The sequence below is a fragment of the Salmo salar genome, chromosome ssa12 (genome assembly GCF_905237065.1).
Source record: "Salmo salar chromosome ssa12, Ssal_v3.1, whole genome shotgun sequence".
Classification (NCBI taxonomy): Eukaryota; Metazoa; Chordata; class Actinopteri; order Salmoniformes; family Salmonidae; genus Salmo; species Salmo salar.
The window spans coordinates 57,152,567-57,178,604 of NC_059453.1; the positions used below are offsets into that span (position 1 = coordinate 57,152,567).

The 26,038-nt window shown below is 42.3% G+C and overlaps 1 protein-coding gene across 1 annotated transcript in view; it reads right to left on the reverse strand.

Annotated features, from left to right (window-relative positions):
* The window catches only part of kcnb1 (potassium voltage-gated channel, Shab-related subfamily, member 1), a 74,078-nt gene extending 48,186 nt beyond the window's left edge, over positions 1 to 25,892 (reverse strand). The window contains exons 1-2 of the mRNA XM_014132333.2: positions 25,547 to 25,892; positions 22,142 to 22,808 (exon numbers count right to left, since the gene is read on the reverse strand). Coding sequence (XP_013987808.1) covers positions 22,142 to 22,717 — 576 coding nt within the window. The 5' untranslated portion in view covers positions 22,718 to 22,808; positions 25,547 to 25,892. The remainder of the gene's footprint in view (positions 1 to 22,141; positions 22,809 to 25,546) is intronic.
* Between the last annotated feature and the right edge of the window lie 146 nt (positions 25,893 to 26,038).

Here is a 26,038-nt window from a genome sequence, read left to right on the forward strand (position 1 = left end):
AAACAGGATGTATCAGTGACGAGAACCATTCAACGCTGGACTGACCAATCGGAAGCCACGCTCCAAGATTGTTTTGATCACGCGGACTGGAATATGTTCCAGTCAGCCTCAGAGAACGACATTTATCTATACGCTGACTCGGTGAGTGCGTTTATAAATAAGTGCATTGGAGATGTTGTACCCACTGTGACTATTAAAACCTACCCTAACTAGAAACTGTGGATGGATGGCGGCATTCACGAAAAACTGAAAGTGCGATCCACCGCATTTAACCATGGAAAGAGGTCTGGCGTTATGGCTGAATATAAACAGTGAAGTTATTCCCTCCGCAAGGCAATCAAACAAGCGAAATGCCGGTACAGGGACAAGGTGGAGTCGCAATTCAACGGCTCAGACACGAGATGTAAGTGGCAGGGTCTACAGGAAATCACAGACTACAAAAACAAAAACAGCCACGTCATGGATACCGATGTCACACTTCCAGACAAACTAAACACCTTCTTTGCCCGCTTTGAGGATAATACAGTGCCACCGTCTGCGCAACCCCCACATGTTAACCCTCGCAAGGCTACTGGCCCAGACGGCATCCCTAGCCGCGTCCTTATAGCATGTGCAGACCAGCTGGCTGGTGTGTTTATGAACATATTTAATCGCTCCCTATCCCAGTCCGTTGTCCCCAGATACTTCAAGATGGCTACCATTGTTCCTGTACCCAAGAAGGCAAAGATAAATGAACTAAATGACTACTGCCCCGTAGCACTCACTTCTGTCCTCATGAAGTGCTTTGAGAGACTAGTCAAGGATCAAATCACCGCCACTTTACCGGCCGCCCTAGACCCAGTTTGCATACCGTCCCAACAGGTCCACAGATGACGCAATCACCATCGCACTGCACTCTCCCATCTGGACAAAAGGAATACCTATGTAAGAATGATGTTCATTGACTACAGCTCAGCATTCAACATCATAGTACCCTCCAAGCACATCATCAAGCTGGAGGCCCTGGGTCTCAACCCCGCCCTGTGCAACTGGGTCCTGGACTTTCTGATGGGCCACCCCAGGTGGTAAAGGTAGGAAACAACATCTCCACTTCACTGACCCTCAACACTGGGGCCCCACAAGGGTGTGTGCTCAACCCTCTCCTGTACTCCCTGTTCACCCCCGACTGCATGGCCAAGCACGCCTCCCACTCAATCAACAAGTTTGCAGACGACACAACAGTAGTGGGCTTGATCACCAACAATGACGAGACAGACTACAAGGAGGAGGTGAGGGCACTCGGAGTGTGGTGTCAGGAAAACAACCTCTCACTCAACATCAACAGAACAAATCAGATGATCGTGGACTTCAGGAAACAGCAGAGGGAGAACCCCCCTATCCACATCAAAGGGTCAGCAGTGGAGACGGTGGAAAGTTTTAAGTTCCTGGGCGTAGACATCACAGACAAACTGAAATGGTCCACCCACACAGACAGTGTGGTGAAGGCGGCGCAACAGCACCTCTTCAACCTCAGGAGGCTGAAGAAACTTGGCTTGTCACCCAAAACCCTGACAAACTTTTACAGATGCACAATCAAGAGCATCCTGTCGGGCTGTATCACAGCCTGGTACGGCAACTGCACCGCCCGAAAGGCTCTCCAGAGGGTGGTGCGGTCTGCACAACGCATCACCGGGGGCAAACTACCTGCCCTCCATGACAGCTACAGCACCCGATGTCACAGGAAGGTCAAAAAGATCATCAAGGACATCAACCACCCGAGCCACTGCCTGTTCACCCTGCTATCATCCAGAAGGCGAGGTCAGTACATGTGCATCAAAGCTGGGACCGAGAGACTGAGAAACAGCTTCTATCTCAAGGCCATCAGACTGCTAAACAGCAATCACTAACTCAGAGAGGCTGGTGTCCACATTGAGACCCGATCACTGGACACTTTATTATCTTTCATTACTCATATCACATGTATATACTGTATTGAGACCTAATCCCTGGACACTTTAATAAATGGATCACTAGTCACTTTAAACAATGCCACTTTAAATAATGCCACTTTAATCATGTTTACATATCTTACATTACTCATATCACATGTATATACTGTATTTTAATCCATCTACCCCACCTTGCCTATACCGCTCAGCCATCACTCATCCACATGTTTATATGTACATATTCTCATTCACCCCTTTAGATTTGTGTGTATTAGGTAGTTGTTGGGGAAGTGTTTGCTTACTTGTTAGATTTGTATGTATTAGGCAGTTGTTGGGAATTGTTCGATTATTTGTTAGATATTACTGCACTGTTGGAACTAAAAGCACAAGCATTTCGCTACACTCGCATTAACATCTGCTGACCATGTGTATGTGACCAATAAAATTTGATTTGAAGTGATGTTTTTCATGCTATAATTCCTTTGAAGCTGTTTGGTGTTTTTGTATCAGCACATTCAAGGTTCAAAGTAAGCAAGAAGCATTCAGTGTAAAGGCAACAAACCTTAAGCCATTCAAACGCATGCAATTAACAAGACCTGACCAAATGCAAGCACGCACACATGCGAACACACACACACACACACACACACACACACACACACACACACACACACACACACACACACACACACACACACACACACACACACACACACACACACACACACACACACACACACACACACACACACACACCAAACGATTCCCATATCACTAGTTGTCACAGAAAGAGAGAAGTTCTTGTTCAAGGCTTGGAAGGGGACTTCAATAGTAAACGAGACATCATGTTCCTCTATGATACAGTGAGCGGGAGTTGTTCTTTGATCACACTGGTCTTCAGACTAGGCCTTTTACTGATCTCAGCTGACTCGGGGAGAATGAAGTCATGTTTTATCTAATCTCACACTCACATACTTAGAGAGCATGCTAATTCAGTCCAGAGCAATTTCAACTGAAGATATTTCACTGCTGGGAGGAAACAGAGAAGACCTGAACTCTGTTCAACCTGGACAGCACCCCTTTTTCAGAGCATATCTGGAAAACATATTAACAAACATATACCTCCTGCCTGCTCTGTAATGTAATAACAATAATATAAGCCAATTGCTTTTATACAAATTGACAGCACTTGTATACATTTCTAGTAAGTGTATGTGATCCCTGCGGAAATGTAACTAACATTGGCATTGCCAGCTGTGCGCTCTTGCCAATTGAGCAACACATGGCCACATATACACCCTGCTGCCCACTCTTATCCTTCAGCGCAATCTATATCAAAGACTTTTGGAATGGGATTCCGATTCGTGTTCAAAGCAGTTGCTGAACGAATAATAGCCAGGGATCCTTCTCCAAGATGATAATTTCAACAATGGGCATCTTCAGCTCACTTTGAGCCCACTTCAGTCAAGATGTCTCTCATTGGTACACAGACACACAGACACACACGCACGCACGCACCCACCCACACACACCCACACACACACACACACACACACACACACACACACACACACACACACACACACACACACACACACACACACACACACACACACACACACACACACACACACACACAGGAGTCAATATGGGAGAGTGGCTTATACTCTGGAGCTGTCCAGTGCTGAAACTATGAGCTGCACGAAATAAACATCAGGCTTACAGGATTACATGATAAGTATAGTATAACAGTACTATATATAGTATAAGTAGTGTAATACTACTATCCATAGTATTTATAGTATAAGCATGTACCATTATGTGACAACAAGCTTATAAAGTACATTGATTGAGCTAAGAATATCTAATAAATAGCTGGCAGCAGAGGAAAATGCCTGTATCATGACGTTCAGTGGTACACGTGAGTGGAACCAAGAGCCAGCCAGCCGTCTTAAGTAACTTCATCCTCTCCTCTCCTCTCCTCTCCTCTCCTCTCCTCTCCTCTCCTCTCCTCTCCTCTCCTCTCCTCTCCTCTCCTCTCCTCTCCTCTCCTCTCCTCTCCTCTCCTCTCCTCTCCTCTCCTCTCCCAGGCAGTCGTGCTAATGGTGATGGCTGGTTGCTCATCGCTCCCTGCCCAACACGACAGATCCACAATGAATAATGGACAGGATGTGGCTAATAAGGATGTGGCTCTACTGTGGCTAAGACAAGTCACCCCCTCCTCAGTCATTACCTCCATTGTCAGGCCCTACCTCCACCCTCTACTCCCTCTGCTCTGCTGTGGCTAACACTCTCTCCCCATTCCCACAGCCAACTCACCCCATTCCATTCCCCCATCATTTTATCTCCATGTCCCCGGAGCCAACTCAAGAGCCCCACCTCGCAGCTACTGACCGCAGCTACTAAAGACGGAGCTGCACACCAGCACCAGGGACTCAACACATCATTAAATCAGGATCATCTTGGCTTTCACACAAGTACCAGCTTCTGGATCCTCTCTGATGGCTTGCTATAGCAAACATAGCAGACTGGTGACCGTAGACTGGTGATATCTGATCTGCACCAACCTGGGAGTTAAAGAAGTTAAACATTGGGCACTGGAGAGAGAGAGAGAGAGAGACCCCAGTGGACAACATTTGGGTTGAGACAGTTGAACTCTGGTTCTATAATTCGCTTTAACATCCATGAATCCTGTTAGTCAGTTATACAGTAGCTTGCTGACTTTCCTATTTTAGAAAGAGACAGACTCAGCTACTAACTCCCTCTGTTAGTTTTATCTCTTTTCTTCTGTACATGTAGGACCCATTACAAAAATCATCTCCTTTTCTCTTCTGAGGAATCCCAAAATGACACCACAGGAGGACAATCCTCTTGAATTAAGTAAGGAGGCTAGAACATTTTGTTCTAAAAATGTAAGTCCTCTATAGCCCTCCTGTGGTTTGTACTGTCAGACAGCAATAATTGAGGAGGATCTCGTATGTGTGTGGTGTGTGGGTGTGAGACTAGAGCTATTTATAACCAAGTGATTTAGCATCGCCATTAGCTCCCAAGATGCTATTTCACTGTGTGTGTGTGTGTGTGTGTGTGTGTGTGTGTGTGTGTGTGTGTGTGTGTGTGTGTGTGTGTGTGTGTGTGTGTGTGTGTGTGTGTGTGTGTGTGTGTGTGTGTGTGTGTGTGTGTGTGTAAGTGCGTACTAATACTCTAGTTCTAGTTGTTCTGAGCAATTAACCTACATTTTGGTTATTTTTCGGTTTTTAAATAACTAATTGGCCTACGTTGGTTCAATTATCTGAATCTCATTTCGTTCGGTTTTATTCTGTGAGCTTGATGCTCATTTTCTGTAGATATACATCAGACCAATAACCATAATACATTGCGCGCCCACTTACTTGTCCGGTCTGGGTGGAGCAGACACAGAGACCTATTTGACAGAGACAGAGAGAAGAGAGAACGCGCGAGAGGGATAGAAAGCAGTTGCTTTGCGTGGTATCTCTACCTGAAAATACACGATCTAAGTGATTGATAGTTGGTATTCAGCAGTCATAAAAGTATGTCAAACAGCAAAGGTAGCAGCTCTATAGAGATGAGATGATGACTTGGAATTAAATAATACGTTCACAAAATAAAACAAATATTTTATAAAAGTAATGTGAATAAATGATGGTTAATAAGTGATATGCAGTAATGGGCAGTCACTAATATCATGGGACTTGTATTAATTGTTTTATTTGTGTTGTTACAGCATTCAACCCACATAATGCATGGTGCATTTAATGTAAAAAAATATTGTCGAAATCGAAAACCGTGATCATTTTTTCATAATCGAAGCAAAACCGAACCGACCTCAAAAAGCACTAATGTCTCAGCACTAAGTTCTAGAATGGGGAAAAAAAACAACAGGTCACAGGTCAGCCTACTGATCAATTGAAAAGCTGGTCTTTGTCCATGAACCCATACCACTAGAATACTAGAGTGGCTACGACTGAGCAGCACCCAGCAATCAATAGCCAGCAGGAGTCTTTGACTTATTAAGACACGCTCTGTACACTCCACACATGATCTTCAAATAAAAGACTTAGTAAAAAGTCTGTACATGATACCCTAGGAGTTGCAAAGGAAAATTGTGTTATGGCTTTTAAGAATAATGTAATATAACATGTAATGTAATAATAATGTAATAATAATCATCATAATAATAATGTAATAATGTGCACAGTTCAAGTCTCTACATTGAATCAGTCACTATTGACCGAAGGGGGAGTTAGGATGCACTTTCTCAGAGGGAAATGTGAGCATCTGGCTGCTTCCAAAATGGCCTCCTTATTCACTATGGGCCCTTGTCAAAAGTAGTGCACTAAATAAGGAATAGGCTGCCATTTGGGACGGACCCTCTGATTCCAGGCCTGATTTATGGGGCCATGAGAAACCCAATGACAGGCGTGGGGAGAGACGCCACGGGCCGCCCAGCTCCCACGGAAGTAGTAGCAATCGTCCGGGCACGCAATCCTCCTGCTGCACAAACGGAGGCCTGTGTCTGTGTGTGTGTGTGTGAGTGCGTGCGTGCGTGCATGCATGCGTGTACTAATACTCTAGTTCAAGAATGGGAAAAAGTGTGTGTGTGTGCGTGTTTGTGTGTGCGCGTGTGTGCATGTGTGTGCGCACGTGTGTGCGCACGCGGCTCTATGTATGCATGTTCAACATGGAGGGCAGCGTACGACATGGCTTCTCTAAAGACTTCTTTAGTTACAAACACAGTGATCTGTCACAACACAGTCTGCTTTTATAAATAAACATGCCTAGCAACAACAACGTTTGATTTAGAATTCCTCACCTGACACAATGATTACTCATCACAACTCATTCTGTTTGAGTGATAGCTACTTATCACCTGCTCCCTGCTAGGCTGATTGTAAATCAACGTCATGGCCCATTGGACTGGTTGTAATTCCACAGCTGTCAGAGATACACACACACACACACACACAGACGCTCATACACATGCACACACACACAAACAGCCGACTCACAGCTTTGTGTCAGTCCAGGCGTCTGTTGGCGTACATCTGATTTATGAGTGGGAATAAAGACAAACAGATTTAATTTGTCATCTAAAGTACGCATGAGAAAGGCATAATTGGAATTCGTTGCCTGGCCGTCTGACACACAATGACAATTGACAGCACTGTCATTTGTAATTCCCCATTGCTAAATTGGACAGGGACAAAACAAAGCGAATGTGGCACTTTTATTCTTTCTGCCTTCACTTTGTTTGTTATGTTTGCTCTGAAGACTTGCCCAGAGCCAAACTCATCTAGATATTGAAATTAATGTCTCAACTTAACATCAGATCCAATTTAACGTGTCAAAGGGTAGCTGTCTGAAAAATCAACAGTTCATTGAATCTTTGACCCACGATTAGCAAAAACAAAAAGCAAACAATAAGGTCAGTAATTATCAAGAAAGTGTATTTATGACACCAGACAGACAGACAGACAGACAGACAGACAGACAGACAGACAGACAGACAGACAGACAGACAGACAGACAGACAGACAGACAGACAGACAGACAGACAGACAGACAGACAGACAGACAGACAGACACACACACACACACACACACACATATATATATATATATAGTCGGTTAGGACATCTACTTCGTGCATGTCACAAGTAACTTTTCCAACAATTGTTTACAGGCAGATTATTTCACTTATAATTCACTGTATCACATTTCCAGTGGGTCAGACATTTATATACACTAAATTGACAGTGCCTTTAAACAGCTTGGAAAATTCCCGAAAATGATGTCATGGCTTTAGAAGCTTCTGATAGGCTAATTGACGTGTACCTGTGGATGTATTTCAAGGCCTACCTTCAAACTCAGTGCCTCTTTCCTTGACATCATGGGAAAATCAAGACCTCAGAAAAAAATTGTAGACCACAAGTCTGGTTCATCCTTGGGAGCAATTTCCAAACGCCTGAAGGTACCGCACAAACAATAGTACGCAAGTATAAACACCATGGGACCACGCAGCCGTCATACCGCTCAGGAAGGAGACATGTTCTGTCTCCTAGAGATGAACGTACTTTGGTGCGAAAAGTGCAAATCAATCCCAGAACAACAGCAAAGGACCTTGTGAAGATGCTGGAGGAAACAGGTACAAAAGTATCTATATCCACAGTAAAACGAGTCCCATATCGACATAACCTGAAAAGCCGCTCAGCAAGGAAGAAGCCACTGCTCCAAAACCACCATAAAAAAGCCAGACTACGGTTTGCAACTGCACATGGCGACAAAGATCGTACTTTTTGGAGAAATGTCCTCTGGTCTGATGAAACAAAAATAGAACTGTTTGGCCATAATGACCATCATTATGTTTGGAGGAAAAAGGGGGAGAATGCAAGCCAAACAGTGAAGCACAGGGGTGGCAGCATCATGTTGTGGGGGTGCTTTGCTGCAGGAGTGACTGGTGCACTTCACAAAATAGATGGTTTCATGAGAAAGGAAAATTATCTGGATATATTGAAGCAACATCTCAAGACATCAGTCAGTAAGTTAAAGCTTGGTCGCAAATGGGTCTTCCAAATGGACAATGACCCCAAGCATACTTCCAAAGTTGTGGCAAAATGGCTTAAGGGCAACAAAGTCAAGGTATTGGAGTGGCCATCACAAAGCCCTGGCCTCAGTCCTACAGAAAATTTGTGGGAAAAACTGAAAAAGTGTGTGCGAGCACAGAGGCCTACAAACCTGACTCAGTTACACCAGCTCTGTCAGGAGGAATGGGCCAAAATTCACCCAACTTATTGTGGGAAGCTTGTGGAAGGCTACCCGAAATGTTTGACCCAAGTTAAACAATTTAAAGGCAATGCTACCAAATACTAACTGAGTGTATGTAAACTTCTGACCCACTAGGAATGTGATGAAAGAAATAAAAGCTGAAATAAATCATTCTCTCTACTATTATTCTGACATTTCACATTCTTAAAATAAAGTGGTGATCCTAACTGACCTAAGACAGGTAATTTTTACTAGGATTGAATGTCAGGAATTGTGAAAAACTGACTTTAAATGTATTTGGCTAAGGTGTATGTAAACTTCTGGCTTCAACTGTATATATATGTATATGTATATACGTTTTTTTGTCCATTAAAATAACATCAAATTGATTACAGTGTAGACATTGTTAATGTTGTAAATCACTATTGTAGCCAGAAACGGCAGATTTTTTATGGAATATCTACATAGGCGTACAGAGGCCCATTATCAGCAACCATCTCTCCTGTGTTCCAGTGGCACGTTGTGTTAGCTAATCGAAGCTTATCATTTTAAATGGCTAATTGATCATTAGAAAGCACTTTTGCAATTATGTTAGCACAGCTGAAAACTGTTGTCCTGATTTAAAGAAGCAAAAACTGGCCTTCTTTAGACAAGTTGAGTAGCTGGAGCATCAGCATTTGTGGGTTCAATTACAGCCTCAAAATGGCCAGAAACAAAGAACTTTCTTCTGAAACTCATCAGTCTATTCTTGTTCTGAGAAATGAAGGCTGTTCCATGCGAGAAATTGCCAAGAAACTGAAAATCTCGTACAACGCTGTGTACTACTCCCTTCACAGAACAATGCAAACTATCTCTAACCAGAATAGAAAGAGGAGTGGGAGGCCCCGGTGCACAACTGAGCAAGAGGATCATTACATTAGAGTGTCTAGTTTGAGAAACAGACACCTCGCAAGTCCTCAAGTGGCAGCTTCATTAGCTAATACCCGAAAAACACCAGTCTCAACGTCAACAGTGAAGAAGCGACTCTGGAATGCTGGCCTTCTAGACAGAGTTGCAAAGAAAAGCCAGACTGGCTTTTATAAAAGCCAGACTCAGACTGGCCAATAAAAATAAAATATTAAGATGTGAAAAAGAACACAGGCACCGGACAGAGGAACTCTGCCTAGAAGGCCAGCATCCCGGAGTCGGGATATATATACTGTATATATTTAATTTTTTATTCTTACTTAATTCTACTGCTCTAGTGTTATAATTATTGCTTGGATAAACATATTTACTATTGTAACAAGGGTCGTATAATGGGGACCAAGGCACAGCGTGTAAAGTGCTCATATTTTCTTTTAATGATAACACTTAAACAAAATAAGGTACATAGACAAAACGGAAAAGGTACATAGAGAAAACGGAAAACAACTACCCATAAAAACCCAGGAAGAAAAACCCCTACTTAAATATGATCTCCAATCAGAGGCAACGAGGATCAGCTGCCTCCAATTGGAGATCAACCCAAACAACCCCAACATAGAAATAGAAAAACTAGAACTTAAACATAGAAATAGAAAACATAGAAAAAACCCAAACACCCCCTGTCACATCCTGACCTACTCTACTATAGAAAATGACATCTTACTATGGTCAGGACATGACAACTATTATGTATTGATTTCTGTTTCACTCTTTATACAGTGCACACTGCAGAGAACACCGGAACAATTATCACTGAATTATAAAAGTGAATTATTGTAATGTTTGTTAATGTGTCAATTAATCCCAAAAGGGATGGGTTACCAACAGGCGATTTGACAAGAAAATAAAATGTAATTCATTCATTCATACACAGTCAAAGGTTAGTGATATGGCAGAAGTGTACTGTCTTGAGACCAGTGACAGTCACTGACAGAGACAGTAACGGGCTCTATGTCTCCCTCCTTGGATGGAGGCATACATCAAATCAAATTTAATTGGTCACATACACATGGTTAGCAGATGTTAATGCGAGTGTAGCGAAATTATTGTGCTTCTAGTTCCGACCGTGCAGTAATATCTAACAAGTAATCTAACAATTTCACAACAACTACCTTATACACACAAGTGTAAAGGAATGAATAAGAATATGTACATATAAATATATGGATGAGCGATGGCCGTGCGGCATAGGCAAGATGCAGTAGATGGTATGGAGTACAGTATATACATATGAGATGAGTAATGTAGGGTATGTAAACATGATATAAAGTGACTAGTGATACATTTATTAAATCCAAGTTTGTATTATTAAAGTGGCTAGAGATTTGAGTCAGTATGTTGGCAGCAGCCACTCAATGTTAGTCTGTAATCTGTAAAAGTTTGTGGGTGTTTTCGGTGACAAGCCACATTTTTTCAGCCTCCTGAGTCTGTGTGGGTGGACCATTTCAGTTTGTCCGTGATGTGTACGCCGAGGAACTTAAAACTTTCCACCTTCTCCACTACTGTCCCGTCGATGTGGATAGGGGGGTGCTCCCTCTGCTGTTTCCTGAAGTCCACGATCATCTCCTTTGTTTTGATGACGTTGAGTGTGAGGTTATTTTCCTGACACCACACTCCGAGGGCCCTCACCTCCTCCCTGTAGGCCGTCTTGTCGTTGTTGGTAATCAAGCCTACCACCGTAGTGTCATCTGCAAACTCGATGATTGAGTTGGAGGCATGCATGGCCACACAGTCATGGGTGAACAGGGAGTACAGGAGAGGGCTGAAAACGCACCCTTGTGGGGCCCCAGTGTTGAGGATCAGCGGGGTGGAGATGTTGTTTCCTACCCTCACCACCTGGGGGCGGCCCGTCAGAAAGTCCAGGACCCAGTTGCAGAGGGCGGGGTCGAGACCCAGGGTCTTATAGGGTACTATGGTGTTAAATGCTGAGCTGTAATCGATGAACAGCATTCTTACATAGGTGTTCCTCTTGTCCAGATGGGTTAGGGCAGTGTGATTGCGATTGCGTCGTCTGTGGACCTATTGGGGCGGTAAGCAAATTGGAGTGGGTCTAGGGTGTCAGGTAGGGTGGAGGTGATATGATCCTTGACTAGTCTCTCAAAGCACTTCATGATGACGGAAGTGAGTGCTACAGGTTGATAGTCGTTTAGCTCTGTTACCTTAGCTTTCTTGGGAACAGGAACAATGATGGCCCTCTTGAAGCATGTGGTAACAGCAGACTGGGATAGGGATTGATTGAATATGTCCGTAAACACACCAGCCAGCTGGTCTGCGCATGCTCTGAGGACGCGGCTAGGGATGCCGTCTGGGCCGGCAGCCTTGCGAGGGTTAACACGTTTAAATGTTTTACTCACGTTGGCTGCGGTGAAGGAGAGCCCGCAGGTTTTGGTAGCGGGCCGTGTCAGTGGCACTGTATTGTCCTCAAAGCGAGCAAATAAGTTTTTTAGTTTGTCTGGGAGCAAGACGTCAGTGTCCGCAACGGGTCTGGTTTTCTTTTTGTAATCCGTGATTGACTGTGGACCCTGCCACATAAGTCTTGTGTCTGAGCCGTTGAATTGCGACTCTACTTTGTCTCTATACTGACGCTTAGCTTGTTTGATTGCCTTGCGGAGGGAATAGCTACACTTTTTGTATTCGGTCATGTTTCCGGTCGCCTTGCCATGATTAAAAGCAGTGGTTCGCGCTTTCAGTTTTGCGCTATTGCTGCCATCAATCAACGGTTTCTGGTTGGGGAAGGTTTTAATAGTCCCCGTGGGTACGACATCACCGATGCACTTGCTAAGAAACTCGCACACCGAATCAGCGTGTACATCAATGTTGTTGTCTGAGGCTATCCGGAACTTGTCCCAGTCCATGTGATCGAAGCAATCTTGAAGCGTGGAATCAGATTGGTCGGACCAGCGTTGAACAGACCTGAGCATGGGCGTTTCCTGTTTAAGTTTCTGTCTATAGGCTGGGAGCAACAAAATGGAGTCGTGGTCAGATTTGCCGAAAGGAGGGCAAGGGAGGGCTTTGTATGACCTTAACGTAACAAGGAGTCACATCTCAGTAGGACAAACAGCCAAAGATAACTACATTTCATAATCAGATAACAGGTATGAGTCAGACTACATACGATTCTTCTAGAGATCCATGTAGTCACAGCATGTAACATACCTCTCTAAGGCTCTAAGGGTTACTGCTGTAAGAACCAAACCATGACATGTATTATTGCTCTATTGCATTGAATGCATTAGCTACTCTATCCCGCTAAATGATATGGTTTATTGACATTGCCCTTGTATGGTTAGGTTATGTAAATAGAAGTGAATGTAAACAAAAAAAGCTTGCCTGGGCTGGGAGCTGACACAGTGGTACGCCTGCGATCAGACACAATCTCATTGTGTAGTATGGCAGACGTGGGGGGGGGGTAGAGAGAAAGAAGAGAGAGAGAACGGGTAAAAGAGGGAGGGAAGCTTCTAATTGGGCCTGGAGACTCATGGAAAATAATGTGACATTTCCCTGACATTTAGCTGAAGGTGTAGCGGAGGAGCCAGAGGATATAAAGAGAGGGATTGAGGCAGAGATAGGAAGGGATAGGAAGAAGAAGGGAGGAAGGGTAAAGAAGGTACAGGGTAAGAAAACCACAGACAGAAATAGCAGACATACCAGTGTCATGTCTTCATTGTTGTACGTTTCTCTTCTGTGTACTGACTGTGGACCCATGTCTACAGTATGCATAGAGTACTGAAGGTCAGAACACTTCTTCTGACTTAATGTTTCAAACTCAATAAAACGTTGAATCACACAACTTAGTGTTTGGCCAGCAGCCACTGGCATGGGATAACCAAGAAATGCAAGATTCTGAATGCACATTTTTTATGCTATATGGAAGTCTATAATGTCTATGTTAACGTTTTAAATATATGTCAATTGTTAAGTATTTTCATCTGTAATGTCTTTTTCATTATGTCAGACCCCATTGGCGTTGGCTAATGGCGATCCTAATAAAAGTCATAAATTCTCTCTCTCTCTCTCTCTCTCTCTCTCTCTCTCACTCACACACATACACTCAGACTCGCACACATTGGCACACACACACACACTGTAGTAGAATTCTGTAGAAAACTGTAGTATACTGTAGAATCCTATACACCACACTGTAGTATCCCTCGATCGTGTAGTGATTACTATGGACTTTTTTTGTATACTGTAAAATATTACACTACACACTGTACTATCCCTTGATCATGTATACTTACTTTAGAATGTTGTAGTATAATGTAGAATACTATACTACACACTTTAGTCACGTAGTGATTTTTATAGAATTTTGTAGTATACTGGATAATTCTATACTACACACTATAGTATCCCCCTCGGTCATGTAGTGCTTACTTTAGAATTTATAGATCGATTGGCCTGCTAGCTAGCTTTACTGCTAGCTGCTAACTTTGTCAATGCTGTTTTGATTTGAACGTGCTGTCCTTGGGGAACTCATGCTAGGGATTTCCTCTGAGTTTCCCCCTCGATTGTGCAGTGCTTACTATAGAATTTTGTAGTATACGGTAGAACACTCTGTACATTACAGTGAATACTACAGTAAAGTCTGCAAAAACACTACAGTAAATACTGCAGTATACTACAGACCACGATTGGAATACATGTGTAAAGTTTTTGTTGTTGTGTCATTCTCAACAAATGTCAAAACGAATTGTTTTCTCATTTGTGGTTCTATTGTGTTTTTAAATAGTCACATAAAATCAATCAATCAAGGGATACAACAGTATTGAGAGCATCCTTATTATGGGAGGACATGCAGGAAATGTATAAAAGCAGCCCTTAGTCATGTTAAGGTGAGAGCTTTGTACCTGGAAGGTCCTTTGTGTGTATAGGCTGTATAGCGTTATTGCTGTTTGTTTATTTCTGTGAGCAACCATTTTGGGACCATACTGTCTTGAAGAAATGTTTGGGGCGTGGTCGATTGTTCTGATTGGTGTGTTGAGTTTGACCATCAGTGAATTTATTCATGTGTGACAACATTCAAGATGTTCATTATGTAAAGCCACTGCAATAATTTCCTTTTGTTTTCAATTGGTTTGTTTGGAGAGGCTTTTCTGGTTTGTGTTTCAGACAGTTTATTGGCAGTGCCCTGCAATAAGGTGGCTGTCTTTAAGTAGTAATTTGTATTTCTAAAATATCTATTGTTTATGTAAATGCATTGGTTAACTGTTCTTTCTTTCCTACCATCAGAAGTACAGTATCGTTTGTCATGGTTTTTGGTCATCTTGTGAACTTGGCCAGCTGATTTTCTGTGAAAGCACTGTTGTATTTCAGAAAGCTATCTAGTGGAAGTAACAGATCTAAATCATGTTGCTGTACTCTTGTTAATGTGTGTTATCTGTATCAAACAAGCAAACCTAATAAACGTTGCTTATTCATTATATCTGCTTCTGTACTGTTTCCCTTTAATGGGCCTAGAACCTGTGTTGAATGTTTACATGTTAGAATTATAATAAATATTTTATATTTTTGTTAGGATGTTGTCTGGTCCGTTGCGTTGCTCAGAACTGTTGACCCAACTCAACAGGTGTCCTGTCACAAACCTGTGTCTTATGTTCTAGTTGAGGCGTTCCCCTCATTAAACCGTAACTGGCGTAGTCCGGTAGTTGTGCCATTTTAGCTAACGCTATTCAGAGAGTATTACTACAATATACTAAACACTACAGTAGTAGTAAATACTACAGTATACTAGCCACGTCTGCAAAAACAATTCAGTAAATACTACAGTATACTACAGTCATGTCTACAAAAACACTACAGCGAATACTACAGTAAAGTCTGCAAAAAAAACTACAGTGAATACTATAGTATATTACAGTCATGTTGCGGTGACCATATTACCGCCACACCAGCGATCACGAGTCATGAAGGCAGTCAAATTCCACATGACTATTTAGTTAAGGTAATTAGGCTTCTCCAAGTTCTGATGCTACTGATGGTCATTAGTAGCCTACCAAACGTTCTACCTGCCTGGTACTCAGCACTCTATTGTCCCTCTAATCCAGGCCTGAGCAACTCCAGTCCTCGGGGGCCTGATTGGTGTCACACTTTTTCCCCAGCCCCAGCTAACACACCTGACTCCAATAATTAACTAATCATGATCTTCAGTTAAAAATGCAATTACTTTAAATCAGGTGTGTTTGCTAGGGATGGGGGAAAAGTGTGACACCCAATCAGGCCCCCGAGGACTGGAATTGCCCAGGTCTGCTCTAATCACTCTGACATAAATGGAAATGTCATTGAAAATCTAATCAAACACTTCATGAGAGTCCATGAGCTCATGTTGCGCAACATTTCTATAGACTATGCAGTTGCGCCAGAAAACAGAGTGATGGCCTCTACAAAAAATAGGAGAATCCAATCAGCTTTCTATAGGCTAGGACTACTAAATATATTTCTCAACTTTCCTAATATTAAGCACATTAAGCACACACAAATGAACTACAGGAAAAGCGTCCTCCATTCGCTATTTAAGTGCATAGATTACATTTATTTTTTCCAGCTGACCCTGTTTCAATACAGGTGCATGATAATGGTGCATTCTACATCAAAACAAATTTCACATATGTATTATTTAGTATATGTAAAGACAAGATTAATTCAAGAATAGTCTGATGGGGATTTGAACAATAATTGGATGGGAATTATAACTAAGCAAAATGTATAAACATATCAACTGTAGTACTCGCGCTGCTAAAACACTCAACCAATGTTACTCACACTTCCGGGATATCTACAAGGCCCGCCCCTGCCCTCCTTTCGGCAAATTTGACCACGACCCCATTTTGATCCTACCTTCCTATAGGCAGAAACTCAAACAGGAAGTACCCGCGCTAAGGACCATTCAACGCTAGTCTGACCAATCGGAATCCACGCTTCAAGATTGTTTTGATCATGCCGACTGGGATATGTTCCGGGTAGCTTCAGAGAATAATATTGACAAATATACTGATACAGTGACTGAGTTTATCAGGAAGTGTATAGGAGATGTTGTACCCACTATGACTACTAAAACATACCCTAACCAGAAACCGTGGATAGATGGCAGCATTCGGGCAAAACTGAAAGCGTCAACCACCGCATTTAACCATGGAAAGATGACTGGAAAAATGGCAGAATACAAACAGTGTAGTTATTCCCTCTGCAAGGCAATCAAACAGGCAAAACGTCAGTATAGAGACAAAGTGGAGTCACAATTCAACGTCTCAGACACAAGACTTATGTGGCAGGATCTACAGACAATCATGGACTACAAAAGGAAAACCAGCCACGTCGTGGACACCGACGTCTTGCTTCCGGACAAGCTAAACACATTCTTCGCCCGCTTTGAGGATAACACAGTGCCACCGATGCGGCCTGCTCCCAAGGACTGTGGAATCTCCTTCTCCGTGGCTGACGTGAGTAAGACATTTAAGCGTGTTAACACTCGCAAGGCTGCCGGCCCAGACGGCATCCCTAGCCGCGTCCTCAGCTGGCTGGTGTGTTTATGGACATATTCAATCTCTCCCTATCCCAGTCTGCTGTCCCAACATGCTTCAAGATGGCCACGATTGTTCCTGTACCCAAGAAAGCAAAGGTAACTGAACTAAATGACTATCGCCCAGTAGCACTTACCTTTGTCATCATGAAGTGCTTTGAGAGACAAGTCAAGGATCATATCACCTTCACCTTACTTGTCACCCTAGACCCACTTCAATTTGCTTACAGCACAAAAAGATCCACAGATGATGCAATCGCCATCACACTGCACACTGCCCTATCCCATCTGGACAAGAGGAATACCTATGTAAGAACGCTGTTCATTGACTATAGCTCAGCATTCAACACTATACTACCCTCCAAGCTCATCATTAAGCTTGAGGCCCACCCTGTGCAAGTGGAAAATAACCTCTCACTCAACGTCAACAAAACAAAGGAGATGATCGTGGACTTCAGGAAACAGCAGAGGGAGCACCCCCCTATCTAATCCAGGGGCAAATTACCTGGCCTCCAGGACACCTATAGCACCCGATGTCACAGGAAGGCCAAAAAGATCATCAAAGACAACAACCACCCGAGCCACTGTCTGTTCACCCCGCTATCATCCAGAAGGCGAGGTCAGTACAGGTGCATCAAGCTGGGACCGGGAGACTGAAAAACAGCTTCTATCTCAAGGCCATCAGACTGTTAAATAGCCATCACTAGCACATAAAGGCTGCTGCCTATATACATATACTTGAAATCACTGGCCACTTTAATAAATGGAACACTAGTCACTTTAATAATGTTTACATATCTTGCATTACTCATCTCACATGTATATACTGTATTCTATACTATTCTACTGTATCTTAGTCTATGCCGCTCTGACATTGCTCGTCCACATATTTATATATTCTTAATTCCATTCCTTTACTTAGATTTGTGTGTATATGTAGTAAAATGTTTAGATATTGTTAGGTATTACTGCACTGTCGGAGCTAGAAACACAAGCATTTCGCTACACCTGCATTAACACCTGCTAAACACGTGCATGTGACCAATAAAATTTCATTTGATTTGGGTGACAATATTAGCGAGTCACTTGTGAATTATATATTATCACTTATAAATGATGCCCAGCATAAAAAACAATGCCTTTTTTGCTACTTTTTCTAATCATAGTCGCACACCTCATGTAGCCTAGCCAATAGGCCTATATGTTTTGATAAGGTTTGTATCACAACTAAAGTGGCCGAATAACTTTAATCGGCTTTACAAGGGGTGTAGAGCCTAACTGGCAGCGAGTGAGTTTGAGGAAGATCATTTTCAACATAAAAATGCACCTTTATAATAAAAGTATGACATGCATAAATGCATTTGTGGTCACTTTTGATAGTGGTGTTTTCCGCTAATGGAACATTCACGCTTATAGCATACTACCATGTGCGCATTGCTGCGCTTGTAATGTAAAGAAATAGCCTAATAGCAGTGGTGGAAAAAGTACCCAATTGTCATACTTGAGTAAAAGTAAAGATACCTTAATAGAAAAGGACTCAAGTAAAAGTGAAAGTCACCCAGTAAAATCCTACTTGAGTAAAAGTCTATAAGTATTTGGTTTTAAATATACTTAATAAGTATCAAAAGTAAAAGTATAAATCATTTCAAATTCATTTTCTTGTTTTTTAAATTTACTGATAGCTAAGGGTACGCTCCAACACTCAGACATAATTTAGAAACGAAGCATATGAGTAGTGAGTCCGCCATAACAGAGGCAGTAGGGATGACCAGGGATGTTCTGTTGATAAGTGTGTGAATTAGACCATTTACCTGTCCTGCTAAGCATTCAAAATGTAATGAGTGTCATGGAAATTGTATGCAGTAAAAAGTACATCATTTTCTTTAGGAATGTAGTGAAGTAAAAGTAAAAGTACTTTACACCATTGCCTAATAGTTTATCAACATTTTAAGCTAAATGTTCTGATCATTGCGTACATTTTTATTTTATTTTTTTATGCTGGTGGTTGTATTAATTTGAGATCTATCGCGTCCCACAACTGTCCCAGACTATGTTTGGAATAGTAGATTGACATAGCCTAGTGCTTTTGCTGTTCATTAGGCCTACTCATCTTGTTGGTTGATGAAAAGTAATTGTGGATAGTTCTTCTAATATCTTCAGTATGCATCTCAGAATTGGATAAGGACGGATGGAGTTGTGTCCCCGACATGTCTGTCTTCACTTGTAGCCTGTGAGAAAGACCCAATCACGTAATGGAGAGCCATGTGAGTGAGAGGTGATTCGGAGCACGCAGCGCTCAGGGAGAAGGGCACAACGGCCACTGGCCGCAAAAGGCATTCCTTTTTTAGGGTGCATTACGGCCACACAAAGGGGATGCCGCCGTGAAATTCTTGGCATTCTCAAGTGCTTGTGAAATTGTGAATGACTGACTGATGTAGTGTGTACAGCCTGCGTAAAAAAACAAAGAACAGCTCATGCCTTTCAAGCAACTTTTTTCAAATCATAATTTGAGTCGCATCATGCAGCCTTACAATGTATTAAAACATAGAGACCAACGTTTGTAGAACAACTAAAGTTACATTAAATTAAGCATATAAGAATACCTATTTCTTTGTTAACAGCTAAACACAGAATTGCCGCATGTGCGCACTGCCTCAAATCGTTTGGAGAAAATATCCTCTCTATTTTATTCAGCTTTGTTCAATTGTATTCTTCGTACTATAAAATAATGCCACATAATTCTAAGCAAATCTTGTCTGCTAAATGAACTAGTGTAGCCCACAGCCATTTGGCATAGCCAGATCAGGACCTAACATAAGTATAACTCAGAGTATGCTATTCTGTTCTTCTGAAATAGACTTCATTTTCTTCATATCATGCTTCTTTAGAACTGTCTAAAATAAATAATGGATTTATTGAAAGGGTGTAGGGTATATTACATGGATTTATTATACTTTTTAAATGTAGATGTTCCAAAGGTCTGCATCAGTGGCTTGTAGGAATCCAGGAGATGCTAAATGTGTTTGTTATTTAGCGGTCGATTACCGTGAGACCGACTGTTATTTGCCTGACAATCACTGGCTGACAGAATTTCGTGACCGCCTAGTCATGTCCACAAAAACACTACAGGGAATACTTTAGTATATAAATGTATATGGGTTTGACCAATGATCATCTGTTGATGGGTTATTGTGTGTGTGTGTGTGTGTGTGTGTGTGTGTGTGTGTGTGTGTGTGTGTGTGTGTGTGTGTGTTTGTTTGTTTGTTTGTTCGATGATCCCAACATTAGCCAAGGAGACTGGTGGGTACACAAGGACCCAGCTGAAGTCTTGCAGGAAGGCTTGGAGCTTAGGATGTTGGTAAGACTCAACTCAACATGCATCAGCTGTATTATTAATGCTTTTAGTAGTTTGGCTTTGTGGTTTTACATTGGCCTTCTAAGCTAAATTAGGAATTGATGAGGATGCACTTTTTCCTGTCACATACATTACAATTCTACAAAGACAAGACTTTTAATGATTCCACTCAGAGGAGTGACATAAATGTACAGTATGGCCAAACAGCTATCTGACCGGAAGCACTGCAGCCAGGCATTACGTCAAGACATTATCGTACTTAATGGGTTGTTAACTACACAGTGACCGAGCCGACTAAACTCAACTCCATGATTTACGATGGAGTTGAGCGGTCACATTGTCTGTGTAATTGCATGCTGAAATCTGTCATTTTTGATAAAAACATAATTTTGTGTGACTTTGGAGCTACAGTCTGCCCACCCTAGCGGGCTACAAAGTGACCTTGCCTTGAGGGAAGCACTGGTGTAGGAAAAATCATTCGTCTTATGATAGAGACTTCAATACTTCCAGTATCAAGATATCAGTAACTTCAAATTGATATTTGGTTGGGAATTTGATCAGCCTGAAGTTTCAATTGCCAATATCAGAATAACTAAGACAGAATGGTATAAGATCAACCCGCCCACAGTGACAGCCTGGATTTGTACAATCTTACAGTAGCACTACAACATAACTGCAAGTTAACCTGATAAACATTGATTGTGCATCTCATTGATGCCTGTGTGAAGGAGCCATTATGCTGACACACTGGACTTACTGATCTCATCTACTCCACAGCCTGTTTGTAAAGCACTGGCGGCTCTCACATATACAGTATCTCTCCACAACCTGTTTGTGTGTGTGTGTGTGTGTGTGTGTGTGTGTGTGTGTGTGTGTGTGTGTGTGTGTGTGTGTGTGTGTGTGTGTGTGTGTGTGTGTGTGTGTGTGTGTGTAGTATCTCTCCACAGCCTGTTAGTTAAGTAATGCCAGCTCTCACATACAGTACCATAGCTACTTCCTATAAAGCTTCAGAAGCTGTTATCAACTCCTGGTCTAATTCCATTTCCGAGACGAGGCAAGAACAGCTACAGCTGAACAACAAAGCATTGTGTTCTCTCTCTCTCTCTCTCTCTCTCTCTCTCTCTCTCTCTCTCTCCTCTTTTCTCTCTGAGCAGTGTAAAGGTATGGTTGTGATCTAGCTCTAGCTGACCCATCCTGACATGGCCTTAGAGGAAGAAGTAATGAGCAGTACTGGCTGAGCTCATCCATTCCACACCTGATCACATATCTACTGGGGCTCACGGTTGGGATTATGTTGAGATAACAACACAGCAAAGGAACAGTGATTGTATTTCAGCAGGCCTGATAAGGCCCTAATATAACTTAACCCATCGTGATCATACAGAAGCTATGACTGTTATGCGGAATTCTGATCGAATAATTGATCTATTAGTCGATAGTCGCACATGTTGCATTCATCAAATCTCTCTCTCTCTCTCCCTCTTGCTCTCTCCCTCTCTCTCTATGCATATTTATAAATTATGAAAAGAAGTCATCATTAACAAGTTAAATGAATTCTGTCCACATATGACATTTGGAATGAAAGGTTACCTTGGCTGTGACAGACGAACTAGGCTTTTCTAGAAGGTCCCAGAGTTTCTTTCGTTTCTCGGCACAACACGTGTTGTCGAACTCTTCTCCCTCTCTGTCGTTCAAGGTGTCTTGCTCTCTTTTGAGCTCCTCGTTCATCTGTTCTTTCTTCTGGTGGTACCTGGCCTGGCAGCAGGACTCCAGGTAGATCTCATCTATGCCCCAGAAGTCCAGCTCCTGACTGAACGACAGGGCGCACATCTCCTCCATCATGTGGAGCTTACCGGTCCGGTAGAAGTTCAGAATGGACGTGAACGCCCCCGGGTGCCTGTCGAAAAAGTACTCATTCTCGTCCAAGTTGTAGTCGTCACATACCTCCATGAGTGAGTCGTGGGTGTTGCAGTCTCGTAGTTTCCCTAACCGGGTGCGCGGTAATCTATCCAACGTTCTCCAGAGGACCTCGTGTGGAAGCCCCCCAACGTTGAGCCGTACTCGGCGGTAACATGACTTGCTGCGGATGATGTCCACCGGTTCCGGGGGGAGAGATGCGGTCGACCGCGAGCCAGTCTTAGTCAACCCCATTGAGGATTTCTCCATTTTGTACTGTCAAGAGTTCCACCGAGTTCCAATTGTCCAACAGGCAAGATCCAGGCGGGGGTAGTTACGGACTACATTTACGCTTGTGAATCTGGGTGGGTTGGGGGGGGGGTAGAGAAGGAGAGGGAAAAAAAGAGAGGAAAATAGGAATAATGTTAATGACAAGAGTCTAAAATGGAGCCGGAAGCCCAGGCATTCACAATGACCTACTCAGAACATTCCTCGAGCCATGCCACAGACTCATCGCCTACTCAGAGGAGTGAATACAAAGATGATGGTACACTCTTTTTTTGGTGGGGTTCTATATAGAACCTCTTGGTTCTTTGGACGAGATTAAAGAACCTTTTAGTAAAAAAAGGTTCTATACATAAACCCAGTAAAGGCAAAGAACCTTGAGTGTAATGTGGATTTTAACCAACAACAGATAACCTAACAGAGTCACTTCAAACTCTGAAATGCCTTTACATTTGTTTTATCTGCATTACATTGACAATTCTATCCATATTAATGATGCTGCTACATGATTTTGCCGGGTCAGAAAAATGTATAGTTGTCTCGTCCGACACCGTTCACATATGGCAGGGGGGAGATGACAAAATCCATAGTATTTTGCAATATTTTTGCAGAGTTCGGAGTGGCAAACAGCAAGGTTCATACAAATCATGTGAAAAATTTCACGTTACATTTTTTTATGCGATATTTTCACGAGTCACATGTGATTGTCGGATTCGTGTGAACAAATCACACGAAAAATGTCAGAAGATAATAAAAAAAAACTAGAATCATGTGAAATTTTCACAAGTCAAACACGAGGTTTTTGGACACATGCATGACGTTTCACATGACTTTTTCCCGTGAACAAATCACATGTGAAAAATATAACTTGGGAAAAACAGACACGTGAGTCAGATATGTCGTTTTCGGACATGTGTGAAGTTTCACATGTATTTTTCATATGTTCATTTTACTCGGCACTGGTGGGACCCCGGTCTCCTACAGAAGAAGCCAACATCTTGACCATTCAACCAAGAGGCCACTGCAACATATTAACACCACCTTTTCACGTGAGCAGAACACTATTTCACCACCACATGTGAACTTGTGATTCCAGATGTGAAAATTGTATTTTCACATATGATTCGTTTTCACATGTGAAATTGCAATTACACTTGTGAAAGTGAGATTTTCTCATGTGAAGTTTTACATGTGAAACCGCAAAATTTCACATGTGCAACTGCAATTTACATGTGAGGTAAAAATATGTTTTAATTCACACTAAAAAGTGATGTTAATATGTGAACTCTAAATGTAATACATGTGAAAATGTGGTTTCATGTGTGAAATTTAAGCTCAACACATTTGACATGTTTTTTGTTGTTGTAAGGGTAGCTAGACAGGAAAAAGTTACTTTAATCAACCACTTTACAAGCTAGCTAACTCTTACAAAGAAATGTAACCTTTTTTTCTAAGAGCGTAATCTGCTCTGAGACCGAGAGTGCTGTCCTGTCCACGAATCCATTCTGAATAATTGGTCGGGACTCGGCAACAGCTCAGGTGAGCGCTGTCCACTCTGCATTGGTGCTGAAACGACAGCGGGCGCTTTTCACTCGACTGTGAACTGAACTAGGGCGAGTTCTCTTGGGCGGGAAAGCATGCTTCGAAATATTTAATGCTGTTCAAATTGCTGTATGACACCTAGCAAAGCAGTTCATAAGTGATAGAGCCATCATGACACCCGAATGCTGCACTCAAAGTGAACCCATTTTACCTTGAATAAATAATGGACTAGAGACGTTTGCGACTGAGGAGGCCATTTTAAAACATTTTGAAGAAATGAATACATAAGGCTTATGTCACAACCATAAAGCTACTGATGCAGTACTTTCATAAATCCGGTGTTTTACTGGTGTCTCTCTACAACTCAGACCAATGCGTTTTCTCTCATGGTTCAAGATGAATTCCCAAATCAAAACCAACCATCACCTCCCATCCCTCTCTTACAGTACCCCATGGAACGCTTTGGACGATCACAGATCCATACAGCAGCAGGTGAAGGATTCTCAACAGTGTCAGTTGAATATGAATGTTGCAGCATGCACTGTCCCGCCCTCCCTGATGATCCAGTTGCATGCATTTGCATTCAAAATAAGCTTTCAAAATCAAAGTAGCAATCCGTCTTGATTATATAAACATTTTGTATTTTCCATTCCTGACAATCAAATACTGTTGTGTCAACAAAGTTACAAAACTTACTTTCTCTCTACAGTATACGGTATAGCCTTGAGCCATCATTGATTAAATGCATCACATGCTGTGGTGGGCCAAATAGAAAATAATAGCTTGATACCGTCTTCTCCGTGGACGTTTCTTTTGTCAATAAAGTCAATATTGTGGATTAATCGGTTATTAGAAACCGAAATAACACCATTTATCTTCCCCGGTCTATTGGCCTGGCTATGTGACGGTTGTATAGGCTACAAAACGTCCTAACGTACATCTTCAAAAAGCTGGAATTGTAATGTTAATGTAGAAACCTACCAATTCCCCTGCGATTCCCCGTGCTATGAACGACAATTCGTTAATATTGTTTTGTATTGTTTTCTTTGTTGTTGCACATTTAAGAGGTTTAATTGTTGCTCATTTGTCATCCTGTGTGTAAATGTCTATTCATGTAGAGCAGGCCTATATGACTGTATTAAAAACAATGATATTAAATGAATAACAACAGCAATTTAACTATCTAGCAATACCTGTTTTATAAAGGAGACCAACAAATATGTTACATTTACAACCTGCTATTTGACTATTCGGAACAAGCCTCCCACATACCTTAACTTCAGGCTGGCTCATCCGACGGCAGCGAGAGGCAGATATGAAAACATTCAATCGAAGAGGAAAAAGGAGGACACGTCATTGGTTTATTAGCCTATTCCTGGGAACGGTTTCTGACCCATTCGGTTTCAAGCGGTGTTGTCTCGGTGACACTTTGGATCTCCTCCGCCTTGGACATTGTTAGATAAGGGATCCTATACACTGATTTAGCCCGCCTACCATGTTACCCGCCCACTTTACTGGAAATAATCAACAATTATGTATATTGTGAATGCACACGGTTTTCTGCTCCGGGGTCTTCCCCCGTCCGCTGTCTGTGAGAAGGGCGGCGCGACTGGTAGCTGCGCAGGTGGACCCGTAGCGCAGCAGGCAGCTTCATCGCCCGGCTTCACATTAAGGCGTTTAACCCTTACATTACAGGACTAAGGACCTGCAATCTTATTCGCCACAATACACCATGTTGTTTTCCACAAAAATAGCCCCACATGG